Source organism: Lolium rigidum, chromosome 6, assembly GCF_022539505.1.
Source record: "Lolium rigidum isolate FL_2022 chromosome 6, APGP_CSIRO_Lrig_0.1, whole genome shotgun sequence".
Taxonomy (NCBI): Eukaryota; Viridiplantae; Streptophyta; class Magnoliopsida; order Poales; family Poaceae; genus Lolium; species Lolium rigidum.
Window position 1 is genome coordinate 33296046 of NC_061513.1, and position 19108 is coordinate 33315153.

The 19108-nt window shown below is 43.7% G+C and overlaps 1 protein-coding gene across 5 annotated transcripts; it reads right to left on the reverse strand.

The window, feature by feature from the left end:
* Nucleotides 1-6610: 6610 nt before the first annotated feature.
* On the reverse strand, nucleotides 6611-17531 carry LOC124660870. 5 transcript variants are annotated; one of them, XM_047198706.1, is made up of 15 exons: nucleotides 17039-17531; nucleotides 16587-16758; nucleotides 15991-16164; nucleotides 14912-15101; nucleotides 14014-14138; nucleotides 13807-13902; nucleotides 12485-12630; nucleotides 11267-11478; nucleotides 10574-10790; nucleotides 10111-10241; nucleotides 9961-10000; nucleotides 9420-9604; nucleotides 7624-9280; nucleotides 7407-7525; nucleotides 6611-7317 (listed from the first exon to the last, which is right to left on the reverse strand). In XM_047198706.1, exons 13-15 carry the CDS (start codon nucleotides 9068-9070, stop codon nucleotides 6757-6759), a joined length of 2127 nt encoding a protein of 708 aa, XP_047054662.1. In that variant the 5' UTR covers nucleotides 9071-9280; nucleotides 9420-9604; nucleotides 9961-10000; nucleotides 10111-10241; nucleotides 10574-10790; nucleotides 11267-11478; nucleotides 12485-12630; nucleotides 13807-13902; nucleotides 14014-14138; nucleotides 14912-15101; nucleotides 15991-16164; nucleotides 16587-16758; nucleotides 17039-17531; the 3' UTR covers nucleotides 6611-6756. The 5 variants fall into 5 exon arrangements, with proteins under 5 accessions (XP_047054662.1, XP_047054664.1, XP_047054666.1 ...); XM_047198708.1 differs by adding an exon at nucleotides 16411-16492 and having other exon boundaries at nucleotides 9961-10241; XM_047198710.1 differs by lacking the exon at nucleotides 10111-10241.
* Between the last annotated feature and the right edge of the window lie 1577 nt (nucleotides 17532-19108).

Consider the following 19108-nt stretch of genomic DNA (forward strand, 5'->3'; position numbering starts at 1 on the left):
CATCATATCTAGTTAGGTAGGTCATATGCATACTAATAAGCTCATCGTTACAGCGAGAATTGAACATGGTTATATTACTCTCGTTCCGAGGAGTTCTATTCTTGTAGAAAAGACTAGTACTGCAACCTGAAAAATACTAGGATTACCTTTTTGTGCTTCCATCCTGGCACTGTTTTTCTTTTACTTTGTTTGGGATGATCTCTTGTTATTTCACTCTACCTGCTAACCATGTTAAGGTTTAATGCTTCATAGGATATAATAACCACATAGAAGGTACATTAAATATGAAACTTTTTTGACGATAAAGATGATTTTTTTTTCCACTTGCTCGGATGCTCATTTCCCTATTTCCCATGTCCAAGCTTTAGCTAGGATTGGAAGTGACCATACACCTGTGTGTATTCATTTCGGTGACTGTTCTCTAGTGATTCAAAAACCTTTTTGTTTTGAAAAGTGGTGGCTGGAAAAAGAGGAAAGTATGATATATGAAATAGGGAAAGCTAATCAACTGCCTATTCTTTGTATGACCGTTTTGGAGTGCCTAGTTCTTTTTTACACCCAGCGTGTACAGTATATTATTGTATTCCAGCATCTGGGATGTGAAATTGGCGATTGATAAGCCATGGAACTAAGAGAAAAGATGACAGAAACAGAAGATAGGTAGGAACGTACCTGCTAGATCCATCCATCGCGATGAGACCTCGCCGTCCCTCTTCCTGGATATCCATACAGACGAGCGGTGCTTGCCTCACCTCCAGTTCGATGCAGCATGCCGACTCAGCCATGGAACCAACAAAGAAAAGACATAAACAGAAGACAGGGAGTCAACTTACCTGATGGATCCATCCATCACGATGAGACATCGGCAGCTTACTTCCCCTCCGGTGAGATTGCACCGCAGATTCCTTGCTCCGGCACACGCTCGTTGGCCAGTGAAAGTTGACGACGGGTGCTCGCCTCTAGAGCATCGTGTCCTCTCCTCTCCTCTCCTCGCCAAAGTCCAAAGTCATAAGTCACGGCACGCGCTGCCGCCCGCGGTTTCAACTGTGTCTTTTATTTATAGGCTCATTTTGGAGGAAAAAAGGTTCCACTTCTCAGAGAATCAAGCGGGGCTTTAATCCATCCTTGATCCACTTCTCTTGGCTGCTCACATGGACGGATGGGATGGAGAGTCACACGGATTGCTGACTTGGCGTGCCCCATAATTACAGCCAGTGGTCAGTGTTCTACTTATATGACTATTATGGGTCGAATCCTAGTCAATCAAGCAATTAATATCATAGGTGGGCGTCTCCTCGATTTCCTTGCTTCTTTACTACTAACACTTACTTCTTCCCTTAATTCCGCTTCCAGTGTGCGTGCATGCATGCTCCTCCTTGGTTATTTTGCTTCTTTACTAACACTTACTTCTTCCCTTAATTCCGCTTCCAGTGTGCGTGCATGCATGCTCCTCCTTGGTCATTTTGCTTCTTTACTAACACTTACTTATTCCCTTAATTCCACAACGGATTGTACATCAAGCCCCCCTTTTCCCCTCTCAGCCTACTACAGTACCCAAGTGGAGAATACCCCCGTGGATCCTATCGCCCTTGACCCCCGCCTCTGAATCCATCGCCGGCCTCTTTCCCCCTCGCCGCCGGCGGCCATGGTGGCCGGCGCTGGGTGGGAGAGGGGCCTGGCTCCTAGTAGTTGTAGGTTTCTTAGTGATAGCTTCTTCCCCGGCAAATAAAATAGAAGTCAGATCTGGAGCCTATCATCTTCCTCCTCTTGTTGTTCTTGGTGGAGATGAGGTGGTGATTAGCTCCTATGCTGATTTCTCCAGGCCGGATCCATGGCAAAGAGTAGCTTCGGCTCTCCTTGCTCCTTTTCCCCCCTTGTTCTCTTCTCTGAAGGAGTCTGGCTCTATGCCAGGGAAGAGCCTCACGCTGGTGTCCTGGCAAGGCACCAGGTGCTTTCCGGTCAGGCGCTCCGACAACTCTCCAAGGTGGAAGTGTGGTGGGAGTTGCAGATCTGGCAAGATCTTCCTCAATAAGCGCCGCCGAGATTTTCTCTGTCAAAGTCTTTATCAACTCTGTTGTTCCTCTTGTCGTCATGGTGGCGGAGGAGGTAGCCGAGCTTCTCTAGTATGGTGGCGGAGAGATTCTTGCTGCTTCGGAGCTTCTTCCTGTGCGCAACACACAGCGACGGCCGTTGCTGTGATCCTTGGCCGTAGTGGCGGCCCATATGCAACCTCCATGGCGGAGGCCCTCTTGGTCGGCTGCTGGAGCTCGACGCCGCTGGGGAGTCAAGTGGTTCGTCCCCGACTCTCTGGTGGTAGCCAGGGGCTTGATCTTGGCGCCGGAGAAGAGCGTTCGAGCATTCTGCGCTCGGAACTCGGCGGTGACGCCTGGAGTTCGCCGGCGGTGGGTGGCAGAGATGCCCTTCGACCTGATTGCTTTTCTTATCTGTTAGTCAGGGTGTTTTTTGTAAAGTGGGAGGCCCCTTCTTCAAATTTTAGGTTTCTCAGGGCGAGAGATGTAAAGGGGCTTTTCTGTAATATGTACCTGCCACATGTTATAATATAAATGCTCCACCGGGGTCATCTGACCCCTCTTCTGTGCAAAAAAAAAATTCCCTTAATTCCGCTTCCAGTGTGCGTGCATGCATGCTCCTCCTTGGTCAAATGACCGCTCCTCAGTTAAAAGTGTTCCTAGTTAAAAGATTTTAGTTTTTTTTCTTCTTTTCACATCTTGTTGTGCAAGGCATCGCATAGACTTTATTCACTATCATCATACAACAAGCAATAAAATGAATGCGACAATTCAGCAATGCTTATTTTGTACATCAGAACCAACACACAACAAGGTCTCTGCACCGTGCCCGTGAATTGTAGAAACAAATGATCTGTCGTCGTCTAATAACAAGTTATCGGCACAACATAAGATATATGAGGTTCCACCAACATCATTTCATTTTTCGATACTGTACACCCAATTGTCTTCATTTCTCAAGTAACTATAAGCACGATACAAGAATAGTGCAAGCAAAATTGCTACATCACCAGGCGCTCTAGCTAGCGACATTATTCTTTCAGGTTTGAGGATGCACAAAAATTAATCTACAATGACAAGCCTCATCAGCTCCTGGCCGATGCATGTATGCTCTAACACAAGTACCAAGTTTGACACATGAATTCGTCATGCGCAATACTATCAATTACTAGCCACACACAGAGGACGGCTAGTAATACAAATTCTAACTAGCATCTAGGTTCAATCTAACTAGCATCTAGGTTCTGATAGATTGCATACACTCCACTGGCTCCTGCAAGCGGATATCAAGCAGCTCGTAGCCGGCCTCCTGCGAGCGCAGCTGGTGATCACCCCACCACAACCTCTGGCAGCTCGTGGCCGGATTGTGGTAGATCGCCGCCCCAGCTTATTGCCACGATCTAGGTACCTCACCGTTATATGGAGCATCTCACCAGTACACCAGTACCTCATCAGCCAGATCTCTTCTTTGCCCACCTTTTGTGATCCAGCTCTTCTCTAACAACCTCGCTAGTGGACTCCAGTACTAAACACCGCCTTTTTTTTTGTCTAGATGCTGCTCACTATCTCACACAGCTCCTGATGTCTGGCTGTTGCCATCGCACACGTCTAGCTGTCGCCATCGCACAATCGATCCCTCGCTTCCTTCCACTGCTGCCATCTTGCTCCTGGTGCTCAGTGGCAGGCAGTGGGGAAACTGTAAGAGCCACCACAGCAATCTCGAACTCGTTCCTTGTCGCCTTCATCAAGTCAAGTGACCAAGGAAGAGCCTCCAACAAACATACCAGACCTCCCATGTTCTCGCCTGAAAAATTAGAAACATTACCAACAAGATGTTCAATAAAAGAGATACTAGTAGAAGGGGTATTTAGATAGAACACAAATCATAAGTCACGGCACGCGCTGCCGCCCGCGGTTTCGACCGTACCTTTTATTTATAGACTCATTTTGGAGGGAAAAAAGGTTCCACTTCTCAGAAAATCAAGCGGGGCTTCAATCCATCCTTGATCCACTTCTCTTGGCTGCTCACATGGATGGATGGGATGGAGAGTCACACGGATTGCTGACTTGGTGTGCCCCATAATTGCAGCGGTCAGTGTTCTACTTATATGATTATTATGGGGTCGAATCCAAGTCAATTAAGCAATTAATATCATAGGCAGACGTCTCCTCGATTTCCTTGCTTCTTTACTAACACTTACTTCTTTCCTTAATTCTGCTTCCAGTGTGCATGCATGCTCCTCCTCGGTCAAACGACAGCTCCTCAGTTAAAAGTGTTCCTAACTAAAAGCTTTTAGTTTTTTTTCTTTTCACGTCTTATTGCGCAACGCATCGCACCTAGACTTTATTCACTATCATCATACAACAAGCAATAAAATGAATGCGACAATGCTTATTTTGTACATCAGAACCAACACACAACAAGGTCTCGAATTGTAGAAACAAATGATCCATCGCCATCTAATAACAAGTTATCGGCACGGCATAAGATATATGAGGTTCCACCAACATCATTTCATTTTTCGATACTGTACACCCAATTGTCTTCATTTCTCAAGTAACTATAAGCACGACACAAGAATAGTGCAAGCCAAATTGCTACATCACCAGGCGCTCTAGCTAGCGATATTATTCTTTCAGGTTTGAGGATGCACAAAAATTAATCTACAATGACAAGCCTCATCAGCTCCTGGCCGATGCATGTATGCTCCTAACACTAGTACAAGTTTGACACATGAAATCGTCTAGTGATGCGCAGTACGATCAATTACTAGCCACACACACAGGACGGCTAGTAATACAAATTCTAACTAGCATCTAGGTTCTGATAGATTGCATACACTCCGCTGGCTCCTGCAAGCGGATATCAAGCAGCTCGTGGCCGGCCTCCTGCGAGCGCAGCTGGTGATCACCCCACCACAATCTCCGGCAGCTCGTGGCCGGACTGTGGCAGATCGCCGCCCCAGCTTATTGCCACGATCTAGGTACCTCACCGTTATATGGAGCACCTCACCAGTACCTCGTCAGCCATATCTCTTCTTAGCCCACCTTATGTGATCCAGCTCTTCTCTAAAAACCTCGCTGGTGGACTCTGGTACTAAACCCCGCCTTTTTTTTTGTCTCGATGCTGCTCACTATCTCACACAGCTCCTGATGTCTAGCTGTCGCCATCGTACACGTCTAGCTGTCGCCATCGCACAATCGATCCCGCGTTTCCTACCACTGCTGCCATCTTGCTCCTGGTGCTCACAGGCAGGCAGTGGGGAAACTATAAGAGCCACCACAGCCATCACGAACTCGTTCCTTGTCGCCTTCATCAAGTCAAGTGACCAAGGAAGAGCCTGCAACAAACTTACCAGATCTCCCATGTTCTCGCCTGAAAAATTAGAAACACCAACAAGATGTTCAATAAATGAGATACTAGTAGAAGGGGTATTTAGATAGAACACAAATCTATAAGGAATGCTGGAAGATGCTCAAACATAACATAGCATCAAACAAGCAGAAACTACAAGTGGGAATAACAGATTACACACAAAACTAGCCATACTAACTTGAAGAAAATACTACAAGTGAGAAACATTATATAATGTACAACAGATATCATGCTCCACAGCCAGTTTCTACAACAGTTGTAGTCATGGTGATCAAACAGCTCAAATTAAGATTCTAAAACTCTAAGATGAGTTCCAAAGTAGAAATATAAGATCTTGCTCAACAATCGAACATGGAAGATCTAGAGCTCACAAGGGCAGCGCAAGAGGCATCAAATAAATATTATACAGAAATATGTCAAGAAAGAAAACAAAGAGTAGCCTAAAACAGACATGCTGCAATCCTTTACACCCATCTTACTGCATGCAAGACGGCAATGAAAGTTGAGGAAAGCTACCGGACAACAATTCTGAAATACCACAAAACTCCATTGCTTGACTCCTAATCGGTTAAAGCACCATAGTGACTGTTTCAAGTCCAATCTGCGCACACCATGCATGCACTACCTAGCCTAACATAAGAGAATTGAAAGCATGACATACATTGTGCTTAATTATCTAAACATCAACAATATCTCAAGATTTTTTTTAGCATGTAGTACATTGTGTTGCAATCAGCATAGCAATTATGTACACAGATAAAACCATGTATGCCATACGAGCACCAGTACTATACGCAGCTGCAAACTACATGAAACATGATTCTGAATCTTGTCACAAACATGGTTTTAAAGGCGTCCAGGCGTCCCAAGGCGAGGGGGGGGCGCCTCAACGCCTAGGCGTTCAAGGCGCGTTGCAAGGCGACGCCTTTGAGGCTTGCCAAGGCGAGGGGGGAAGCAAGGCACCAGCTAGGTAGGGATGGGCAGATGAACTAACCTGGAATTTGCTGGCCACATAGCATCCATATTTTCCATCCTTTTCCCCATTTCTTCTTTCCACAACAGAAATCTGCATAAAACATGCAATCTATGGTTAGAACTTGTCTTAACAGACCACCATAGGTAAAAGAACAGAGAGTAAATGAGCATCCAAATGCAAAAAAAGATAACAAACAGGCAAACAGTGCATTACATATTACATGACAAATGGTCCAGAACATAAATAGGTCTAGTGGTAGTGTAGTACACAACCAGAGAACACAATAAATTAGGTTCACAACAACATAAAATAGGTTCTACTTCCACATAACACAATAAAATCATAAGCAAGGCTGGCACTCTCAATCCCAAGTCTCAAAAGTGATCATCGAAGTCATCCATGGTAGCATTTTGGTTCTCATCATCTTGGTCAGCACTAGTTGGGTCTTCATCATCATCGGTCACATCCACATCATCTTCAACATAGTCGGAATCATCATCCTCTCCATTGGGCTCACTTGAGCGTTGTACCTGGTCATCTTCTTGATCATCTGACTCATATGATCGTGTTGGAGCAGGCCTTTTGCGCTGCCTTTGGTACTGGATGTTGGCATTTGAGGGACCCCTTCCCATGGTTGCACTTGCACCTCTAGGAAAATTGCGGCCTTGCAGCGATGAACTGGCACCAACAGCCTCATCAACAAGCTCCCATGAAATGTCATCGGGACACCCTCTAGCACATTGGGGTGGAGGCATTGTTGGGTCAACCCACTCATTGCCCCAATCAAAATCATCAATGATTAGAGGGTCATAGCTTTTGTCACCAATCTTCTCACGCCTCTTTTGAAACCTATCCATGTTCTTCCGGTTGTATGAAACAAAAACATTGTCATTCAAGATTCGGTGTTGTAACCGATTCCTTTTCTTGGTATGGATCTACAAATAGCAAATAGAGCAATAGAATGAATAAATAAATTGCTGCAATTACTTGCTCATGCTGAAATAAAGACAAAGAAGTTACTCACAAATTCAAATGCACTCCAATTCCTCTCACAACCGGATGATGATGCACAAAGACTAACAATCCTCTTTGCAAACCTTTGTAGGTCAATGGCTCGACCACCATATGAACTCCACCAATCAACTACAATAGGAAAAACACACTTGCATTAGGAGTTTGTACACAGAATAACATGCAAAAATTAACTTGCTTGTTGCTGAAATTAGCTTGAGTTCACTTACGAGGGTTTCTTTTGCCCATGTTTTCGATGGCCATCACATTAGAAAAACCTTGTCGCTTGTCCTCATAGAGAACGACTTGTGCATCAATCTTGTTTCGAGTGGGCACATCAGCTACCATTTTTGCAAGGACATCATTGAAACAACTTCTTAGCTCACCTACAAGTTCATCATCACCACTCTCTTTAATAGAGAAGTATTTTCCAGGGTTCAAAAACAAAGCAGCCCCATACAATGGATGATCCATTTGAGTCTCCCAACGTTTGTCAATAATGGTCATGACCATCTTGAGCAAACCTTGCTTGTTTTGTTGAGGAAAAGCTTGTCTTATCTTATCCTTTGCAGCCGTCATTAGTGCAGAAATTTCTGGCATGGCAGGAAGCTCATCACCATCTGCAATCCTAAGCACTCGAAGTAGTGGACTTGTAACTCTAATGCAGTCCTCAGCTGCATGCCACCATTCCGCTGAAAGAACAATGTCTTGCACATTCAAACCGGCTGTAGTTTTGGCCAATTTGTTTGCAACCCACTCCCTACTTGTAAATAGACTCCTCAAAGCTTGCTTGTGCTTAACCAAACTCTTAAGAGCAAGACATGATGTGGCAAAGCGAGTGGCTGCGGGTCTCACAAGATCCTCGTTGCCGGTTGCCTTCCTCATTAGAGCAAGAAGTCTTCCATGCCTATAGATGAAAGTAGTGACTCGTCTACCACGTGCAATTGGCTTCTTATATGCTTTTAGCTTCCCTATATCTTCCAACATTAGGTCCAGGCAATGGCATGCACATGGACTCCAATAAAGTGTAGGAATCCTCTCCATTAGAATCTTGCCCGCTGCCTTGTAGTTAGCACCATTATCGGTGACAACTTGCACAACATTCTCTTTTCCAACACCTTCAATTCTCTTCTCAAGCAAATCTGCTATCATCCGAGCATCTTGGCATTCAATTGATGCATCAACCGACTCCAAGAAGTAAGTTCCCGCTGGGCTGTTTACAAGAAAGTTGATTAAGTGGCGTCCCCTTCTATCCGACCATCCATCTGACATTAGTGTGCAGCCATATTGCTTCCATGCTGCCTCGTGCTCCGCTCTCAAGAGTTTTGTTTCATTCACACAATCCCTAAGCAATGGCTCCCGCAGCTTGTAAGGGGAAGGAGGGTTGTAACCCGAGCCACATTGACAAGATGCTTCTATTGCAATTTGAAATTGTCTAGAACTTGCAACATTGAAAGGTATGCCACACTCATAGAAGAACAATGCCCACTGCATATCCACATAGTGCAACTCTGCCTCCGTTTTTGTGCTTGACTCCATGCTGCTTTGAGAACGCCCGGAGCGTCTTTCATCAACAATATCCTCAGGTTTTCTCCTAAGCATTGAAGCAATTGACTTGGTTCCAACAGATTGAACCTTATCCTTATTGCCGCTGATTTTCATAGCAAAGGCTCTCATATGGTGCGAGCTAGGCTGGAGGGAAGAAGATGAACTGCTTGTTGGGAACTAGCGATGGAGATGATGTTCAGTCCAGATGAACTGTAGTGCGGATCGCTGATGGCTTGTCATTCTATCTCGTGAAACTACACATAACACCGTGTTGAATTGGGTCAACAGCTCACAGGTCAAAAATTAGTTCCAATCCCATTAATCACGGCCCATTAGTGCCTAGGGAAAGATAACCAGCATGTCAGCATTAACAATTGAACAAAAAATAATGCTTGTCCAATTAATCACGGCCAGTAGCGCCAAGGAAAACAACAACCAGTCTTACAAAGCATATAGCTCGATGGATTTTGTTGTATACCGGGATTATGGATTCCATTAAGCGACTTGATGCACTTCAATCTTCACGAGAAAGCACCGCGGTAGGACCAGGCCTGGCTTTCTAGGTCACGCTTTCGGACTCCGAAGTGGCCACATTAATGTACAAAGTATAACAAAGCATCTAGGTTGTCCTTCCTAGTCTTGTTCATCGTCTTCTTTCTTTAGCTGCTCAAAAGACACAAATTAGAGTAATCTTGACACCCTGGTCTGCTTCGAAATTTCTTTCTTATTATAGGATATAATTGAGAAAGCACACTCTAAAGTTTGACAACAGAAATCCATCTTTCGATAAAAGGCATCAATAAGGCAACAACAGATTTCCTCTTAGCCAACAAAACAAAACAACATAGCCACTTTTAGAACATTCAAGTCCAGTTACAAAGCTCCACTAATCAAACTTAACACCCTAACATCAGGAATTATATATCAGACAAATATTTTATTGCTAAATTATTGGGATAATAAAAGGAGTTAGTAGAAATAGCTGCAAGTACAGTAGAGTTGCAAAGTCAGATTACTACCGACAAATTGCAGTGAAGAACAACACTGACAGTCGTCATGCTGCATTCAAATACAATGAGAAGTGTTGAAAAGAAATAAGGACAAACAAGCTCGAAGGCAACAACAAAACATAAAAGGAACCACAATTTTTTCATAAATTCACAAAAAACCTAAGTGATAGCCTTGTGCCCAATGATGCATAAAGAGCGGAGCCACCATGCAAGATACACATATCCTTGACAACTTTAGTACCAGGAAAAAGCTATATTTTCTGTTCTTCTTGACTGGAAAGGATATTAATCTGTTGACATTAAAGAAACACGCAATAAGATATTGAAAATTCTAGTCGTCATCTCTATTCATTTGGCAAGGCACAGGATTTAAACATACAGTTTTCCTTTTTCAATTTTCTTACTAAACTAAGTGCGGTTCAGGGTACAAGAATATGCCTCACAATCAATAGAAGCAACATTTTCCCCTTTTAGTGCTCATTGTAGTAACTTTTTTTGTATTAAAATCTCTTCACCGAAAGCTTAATTTACATAGTACTTCTATGTGAGATACTTGAAAAGCGATATGCATGCAGTTTTAGCATCTACAAAAGTTGTTTACATACAACTAATCTTGGTTTACCTCGTTGAGCTGCTCGCATCTACTTTTCTTCATGAAATTTCCTTCGACTGATCGGCTTCAAATTTATCCAGTGTGTGCAGTTCATGGTAATAAAGCTTCTGATCTTATCAGCATAAGGTTCAAACCAGAAAAAGCTTGATCCACCCTCAAATCATAGTTTTGACCAGCTGATATGCATGACCGCAAGCTCCAGGTCAAGCCCGCATTAAATAAAAACCTGGTTTTAGGGTTGAGATTAATTAGCTCAAACACTAGTAATTAAGAAAATCAACAAGTGAACAGCAACTAGTGTCAACACCTACTAAATCAGAAACCAGCTGCTGGAGCATCACAGCACAAGGTATAGCTAGCATTAAGTAACCATTAGATAGACACAGCCTACAGGAAGAGTAGACCACCAGTCCAAGTTCATATAGACATTTGAAGAAAATCACCTAATAAATCTACATGATAGATCACAAGGCGCATCACATACACTAGGCAACATACTCCGGCGTAGTATATGTTCCGGAAGCTTCTACACTTCACATACACATGCTAAGGTTAAATAACCATGTCCTTCTTAAACAATGTCCAAGATAGAAAAGCCAAGTAACAATGTCTATACTAATTATTTTATCGTTTAAATAACAAACTCATTACAAATAACACACGTGTAACCAGTGACAAGTGAGAGGGGAGGAAGGTGAAAACCTGCAAGCTGTAGTAAAGCATGCCACTGTGAATATAACCCCACAGGGACGCCTTTTTTCGTCTCTATGTTGTTTCTGTGTTGTTTCCCTCACCAGCTGAGACAATTGTCGCCGTTGCACAGTCGATCCCTCGCTCCCTGCCACCGCTAACATCTTGCGGATCCTGGAGCTCAGTGGCAGGTAGTGGGGAACAGTCAAACATGAAAAACACTCCTAAACAACGAATGCCAGGGTTAGGACAACCAACTGGAAACTAAGTTCTATTTATTGCATGTTCGTTAAACGAGATATGTTGTTGGAAGGAAACATATGTAGAAGAAATCTAGAAACAGATGTGAAGAAAAAAGTATTTACTGAAAACCGGACAAGCAAGTCACCACCATACATCGGTGGGGTACATGAAATTTTGCAAATAGAGGAAGCTGGACCATAATTACATCACTAAACATAAAATGCGCAGTATTGGGAAAAAAATGGGGATGATCATTAAAAGATTATCATCATCCAAGAATAAACATAGTGACTAACTGAAGCAATCACCATTCAAAAACATGATTAAGAAAATTTTGCAAGCATAGATCGTTGCACTCTGATTACATCAACAAAGCCGCAACGTTAGAGGGGAAAGGATGATGTCATTTATATGATCAGTAAAATATCATGCAATATTTTGCAGACTTGCACAATTAAAGCCCAACGGAACAACTAGTGTAAAATTAGGCTTCCAACTGAAAAAAACATAGTAATTAGGTGAAGGAAACAACGAGTGGAGGATATTTCGACATAAACCTGTAGTAGAGCACTGACAAATTTGACAAATCTGACCGGGGAACAAGTGAAATCTCTGATTGTTGAACAGTTGTCACGCTACAGAGAATTGCACAATTAAAATACTAGCTACTTCACCAATCTAGTTCAAATTTATTTCCTCGTAGAACTAATACAGGCAACTAACCTAGCTTCTTAGAAACCTAGAAGGTCAATGGCCATCCTCCAAACCATGTAAGCAATACAGTACCACAGGACCAAGAAACAATCGGACAAGAGCAGCCAGACCAATGCCCAGGTTCCTTCATGTGCTACGCAAAGTCTCAGTAAATGCAATGCTCACATTTGAGCAGAAAATGACTTAATTTTGACTATCATATAATACAAATCTCCAGTGCAGCTACATATCTACAATAAGCACGAATTCCATCTAAATGATCCAAGGGAATACCTTCTTCAAGGTCTTCTTGACTGATGGAAGTGACCTAGGGACCTCAATACCGAATCATATCAAACCTTCATGCTACACTAAGTTTCAGTAAATTTAGTGCCCACATTTGAGCATAAGATGACTTTTAAAATTCCAGCACATCAAACCTGAAAAAAATGCCACCTATGAGCCCTAATAAGACATGAACAATAGTGATACAATAGTTTGAAATACTAAACATAAAATCTTTTATAAACAAGTAATAACTAACTACAAAAGATAAAGTTGATCATGAACACTCTGACAAAAGAAGAAAAAAAATCCTGATCAACTAATACTATCAATTTTAACTTCTAGATCTATCTGCAAATGAACCATACATATAAGTCAGAAATACTCGACATAATCACACAATATCATAATGGGCAAAAAAAGGGCCACAAATCATATGGATTGATTATTTAAAGCCAACTTGGGTTAGCATATCCAAAGTTCATGTTTAGGGACATATATGACTGAAACAATACAGGGAGTTTAGAAAGGCACAACAACAGGAATTTGTGAATCAATCTTCCTTATGTGGCAGGAACTTTGCAAAATTATTCAGTTTGTGCCCTGAAATTACACTGTACAAGAATCTACTGATCTTTGATGATGATTACATCTAATGCCAAGATCAGAATGAACAATATTGTCTTAATAGAGACATCATCAATGAGAAAACTCAAAGCATCACACTAGAGGTCTTAACAATATACAGGTTACCATCTCCCATATGTGATAAGATAATTCAGGCATGTGCTATTTCTGGAGTACTTTGCATAGGTCTAAGCATGTTCACATAAATTGCTGATATAACATTTTTCTGTACTTCCAAGTTACAACTCAATAGAACAATCATGAATCGGTAGAAAAAATTACATACACTAGAGCTACCATTTTTTTATGAAATACCACAAAACTACATTGCTTGACTCCTAATCAGTACAAGCACCATAGTAACCGTTTCGAGTCCAATCTGTGCACACCATTCATGCACTACCTAGCCTAACATAAGAGAACTGAAAGCATGTCGTAGATTGTGCTTTATTATCTAAACAACAATATCTCAATTTTTTTTGTAGCATGTAGTACATTGTGCTTCAATCATAACAGCAATTACGTACACAGATGAAAACCATGTATGCCATACCAGCACCAGTACTCTACGTAGCACAAAACAAGGGGCAAGGCAATTGTAAAAACCCAGCGCACGAAATAAACACATAGTCTTGCAACATCATAAAGTGACAATGAAGTGTACATACCATGAATTGCAGCTGAATGAAGAAGAGGGATGTTACCTGAACGTTTATGATACAGATCAGCGCCATGATCAAGAAGGTCCTTGACGGCAGTAAGTTGGCCATAGGTCACAGCATGCTCCACGATTAAATAATCTAGCAATAATATCCAGACATCCTAGTTACAACTGATGATAAATTACGAAACTATGTGGTGTGCTTCGGCCCAACACTTAAGGACAGGAAAGACGTGAACGAACAAATTACCGGTATCAGGCTTGTTGATGTCCATCTTGACCTCCTCGACAAGATACTTGGTTAAATAAAAACCCAACTTGATAAGAGAGTACCCAACTTGTATAACAAGAAAGTACCCAACTTGTAACAGGAACCTATTATCATGACAACATGGTGTCAGTAACACACCCAATTAGGAAGAAGAAATAGCCACTGATCATGATCCTAATGTCAGTAATTCCGGTTGTACAATTAGCACACATTAAAATACTGAATTTTCCCCTCGCAAAAAGGACACTCAATCTGAATATTGGAGAATATTATGACAAACATAAAAAAGCTAAACTAAAGTTCAGGTCTATCTTTTTCTCCCCTTGCTAAGCAGCAGTTATGATTGCATTAGCAGTACATGGTTGCTGCTGCCTGTACGATATATGAAATAGGGAAAGCTAATCTTTTTTCCGTACAAAGTATTGGTAGAGGTCTGCTGGAAAGTAGTAGAAGCCAAACATCATAGTGGAGGTCTCGGTCACCGACTCAACACTCACATCATAGAAAACATTGTATTGGTTGCACTCAAATAGTAATACTGCAAGGCCATGTACTCGCACAAGAGAGCAAGCAATGGACAATTGGACTGAATAAGTTAGGCATGAAAAAGCTTTAGTTTGAGGATCAACCTATTGTTCTCCAATGTGAAAAAGCTTTAGTTAGAGAATCTAGCTATTGTGTTCTCGAGTGTGAGAATTCTCTAATCATTTTTAAGAATGAGAAAATCACTGCCTGCACTGGTAAAGCCTGCATCGGAAAATTGTAGTGTGTTCCCCTCTCATAGCCGAGCACAAAAACTCCAATACAAAAATCGACAAAATCAGAGCAGAAACGGGAGGGGATGGTGGAAAGATTAAGGTGGGCAAGTAAAGTAGACCTTGTCAGTGGTAGTCCTCGTACTCAGAGCAACTACAGTCGGGGTCGCTGGATCCGGCGCTGACATTGAGCCACTTCCGTCACCACCCTACGCCCCATAATGTGCATTCATTTGCATCTTCTGCACTAAAAAATTAAGAATTCTCCAAAAGGAAACTCCAGATCCGAGTTTTCATAGTAGAACTGCAAACCTGGAGCATTAAAAATAAACATTTTATTAAATAAACTCGACTAACAGTTTTCTAACAAAGAGGTAGATGGAAATTCATAGCTTTCCATTCATTTATGCCAACTAACAGAAGCGCTGGGTACTAACAATATTGATAGCTTTGTGCATGCAAACAAGCCAAACTCCAGACCCAATCACAGAAATCACAAATAAAGAATAAAAGTGAGGCACTGTTCAAAAGACTATTAATTGATATGAATTAACATCTTCACTATTAGTCTAAAGTGTAAATTTAACTTGCAGCGGATGCAGATATATTGAGTCGCTGCTACACAAGAAATACAAAATATTCAGAAATACTAACTTTCCAAGTCTTAAACAGATTCCTTTACCCCTAATCTTTCGAACAAACAAGTCACTTCAGTTAATGAAGTTAGTAGCAAGGGATGATGCCGCTAGCTATCAAGTTAAGTTTCAAGAATATGTTGTCAAACAACAGTTTCAATCAGAGACTAGGCCACTACAACATGTACAGTTTTTAGCTAGCACATAAAACACCTAGCTCATTTGATTTTCCCTTTTTTTCATCCAACACCATGTACGCAAATGAAACAAAAGCCAGAAATAAAATCTCATGTAGAAGAATGACTTGCTTTCTATTCAGTATACTATTACATAGAACCGAGATGAGCATGCCCACTAGCACTAGACTAGAGATACCATTGTAGCCAAAAATATATAAAATGTTGCACAATTACATACCTCAAGATTCATTTTTTACAGCAACAAAATTATATCTAGTACAACAGGAGAACTGAGAACCACACCACAAAAATGCGGAGAATATAGTCGCCACAGCCATGGTACCACAGATCACATAGAAGAGGACTAAGGGGACACGAGGAGCTGACCGGAGGGGGTGTAGCCGAGGCCAAATATCACGGGGTAGTTGAATCCGGTGGGACAGCTGCGCACGACGCCACGGCTAGCCTGGCTGCAGCAGCAGCGCCGGAGCCAGACTGAGCAACCATGTCATTTGCTTCGTTGCGGCTATCGTTGGTCACCTCCACTGAAGGGACCTCCATCTGCCAATGCAAAAGTCACCACAAATTTTGAGCATTCAGCTCACACTTTGACCAAGATCAAAACTCCGTTGAGTGCTTTGGTGGAAAAAATTGGATCTTCATGAATATTTGATTACATCTTGTTGTAAATAAAAGGTAGGAACTAGCTAGCAGATCACATAAAGAACAAGTCTATAATTAAACAGACCTAGAAATAAAAGAGACCTATATTAAACAGATTTTATTTATCACGATATGATGGACTACCTTGCTAAGAATGTGTATCCTGAATTTCTTTCAATCTGAATGTTTCTTTCTCAACTCCAAGAAACATAACTAGAAAGAAACTCTGCGAAATAAAAGTGCATGTCCTGAATCTGGATAGTTTTAGAGCTAATGAACAGTTTGACCACAGAAGTCAAAGAAGGAGCAGGGAGCAGTACCAAGCGTGCATCAATGTCCTGTAGAAATTCGTTTGTCAGAGGAACCATTCAGGTCTAATTGGGCACAGTCCAAACATTCTTTCGCACTTCCCCTTTAGTATACTCTGTGAGGAATCCATACAGAATCAATCAAGTGATATGCGCATCTATAGTCTGTAGCCATTTTAAGACCCTGCAACAGCATTCAGTATTACCAAATGAGCATATTGAGCGATTCATTTGTTAAGCATAAATATTTTCTGAACAAGCCACGCCCTGTTTTATTTAGAAAACCTGAAGCAAAATGACAGACATTCACGAGCACGAACAACAATAAACACCCAATGTTTGTCTTGGGGTGGATGATGTACTTGTATTTGACAAATAACATGGTGAATCGATGAATCGACACCTAGATATGATCATGGTATGAAGAACTACTCCAAATATTTCTGCGGGAGGGGAAAAACAACCTTTTGCAGGCTGGGGCTGGATGAGCTTCTCGTTGAGCATGCCCCCTTCGGCCCTTCCTCTCCTTGTGAGATGAAGCACGGCTCAACCTCTCAGTCCCCCCACCAGAACGCCCCACTCCCCGCAGCTGCTGCTGCCATCGGAGGAGGGCATCCGAGATGCGGAGCAAGGAGGAGGAGAGCCGGCCGGAGATGCAGTGGTGCGGCGGACCCCGAGGACGCCGGTGCCCGTGAAGAAGATGGTGTTGGCCGGACACGTCTGCTAGCCGCCGTCTTGGACGGAACAGTCCTGAGCTTGGCCTCCTGCTCCTCTGTAAAGTCGGAGCCTAGGGTTTGAGGCTCCTCGCCGTGGAGTAGAGAGAGGGGAGGAGGGCCGGCAGTGATATTCCTCCGTTCATGGCGAGATTGGAGGGGAGCTGCGGTGGCCGGTGGGAGGGGATGCGGGGATCGAGAGAGGAGAAGCGGAAACGAGGAGGCTGCTGCGGGACGGTTGGGTGGTGTCATCTCATTTTCGTTTTCATTTTCATTTTCATTTTCTCGGTAGATATAATAGATCCAGAGTACTCCATTTTCTCCGGAGAGTAATTGTGTTTTTTCAATGCTTTGATTATATACGGATAGGGAAGCGCAACAGGAGGGTGACGGGAGAGAAAATCTCCGGCACAGATGCTAAAGTCGATTTCTCGATTTTTATGGAAATCAATTCGTGATAGTCCTTAGATTTGTTAGGCTAACCAAACATTTTTTTTTTTGTTGCTTAGACTTTGAAACATCTTTAGGGGAAACTGGTTTCCCAAATTCTGGGTATCCAAAAAAGAAAACCCAAAAAGTTGTTTAAACATGTGATTACCGCTCCCGACGTGTGGCACTCTATGAGTTTGAAATCAGAAGATGAGTGGAAGGAGTGACATGCTGACACTTGGGGACTTCATGGCTCGTGTAACATACCAAGACGGTTGTTTGCTTCATGAAGTGACATTTTATTCTACTATTTCTCAAAATAGGCTTTCGTCCCGCTATAGCAATCAACCGATACAACGAAAACAGCTGGGGCCGCAACAGAATCGAGCCCAAACGAAAAGACAAAGAAAAGAAAAAGAAACTAATGTCGACACCGGCAGATTGACGAAAACGAGGATGACTCCGCAACCGCTGCACCCTCCGGAGAAGTACCAACACGCTCCTAGCACGCCGAGACGCCGCAAACCAAGCAGCACCTTCAACAAGGGAACGACGACGACACCGCTGCTGCCTGGACTAGGCCTAGAGTTTCCCCCGGTACGCGAAAGGGATTTGGGTGGAATACATCCGACGCCCTTCAGGAAGGAAGGCGGCACCCGCAGGCGTTGCCGCGTTGGAGTCGGACATGCGGACACAGATTTCTCCTGACCACCAAACCCACCACCCTGAATTCCCCGACGTGCTCCACCAAACATGCCACCAAACAGCACACGCCACCACGGTCTTGTAGTCACCCTCGTCGTCGCACTATGGTCACCGAAACAGGGCCTAGAGGGAGGGACGACAAGCAGCATGGACGGGGGTAGCGGTACCACAACCGGGCGGGAGGGAACTACCTCCACCGCTTTCGCGGTCGCCGACCAGACATGACAAAGAGGGCAAACCAGGCCAGAACTGGCCCGCCCGGGCCCAAACTGGCCCGTAAAGCCCTACTGCAAAGTTGCAGCAGGCCGGCCGAAGCGCCGCTGCCACCCATCCACCGCCGCCGCACCATCTCCGCCGCCAGGGAGCACCACCGACGCGCCGAAAATGCAGGCAGCCCGCCCCAGCCCATCTGGGCCCTGCCTGGGCCAGATCTGGGCCAAGCAGGACCCACCCGTGCCGCCCGCCTTCGCTGCTCCGCCGCCAAGTAGCAGCGTCGCCGTCCCTCCTCCCACACGGCGCGCGGGTCTCACGCCGCCGCGCCGGACCGCCGCTAGCCCAAGCTGCACCGCGCCGCCAAGGGGCCCCCGCACCCCCACCGCGCTGCGGGGAAAGTTAGTCCCGCCGCCGCTGGCACCGTGCGGGCAACGCCCGATGGCCCACGCCCGCGGCGACGGTCGTGGGAAGGGG

Excerpts from the sequence above, each read along its gene's own strand:
- LOC124660870 (XM_047198711.1), bottom strand. The coding sequence starts at position 9,070 with ATGAGAGCCTTTGCTATGAAAATCAGCGGCAATAAGGATAAGGTTCAA. Across the intron at positions 7,526-7,623 it reads CATGGGCAAAAGAAACCCTC|TTGATTGGTGGAGTTCATAT; the intron begins GTAAGTGAACTC and ends TTCCTATTGTAG. Across the intron at positions 7,318-7,406 it reads ATTGGAGTGCATTTGAATTT|ATCCATACCAAGAAAAGGAA; the intron begins GTGAGTAACTTC and ends TGCTATTTGTAG.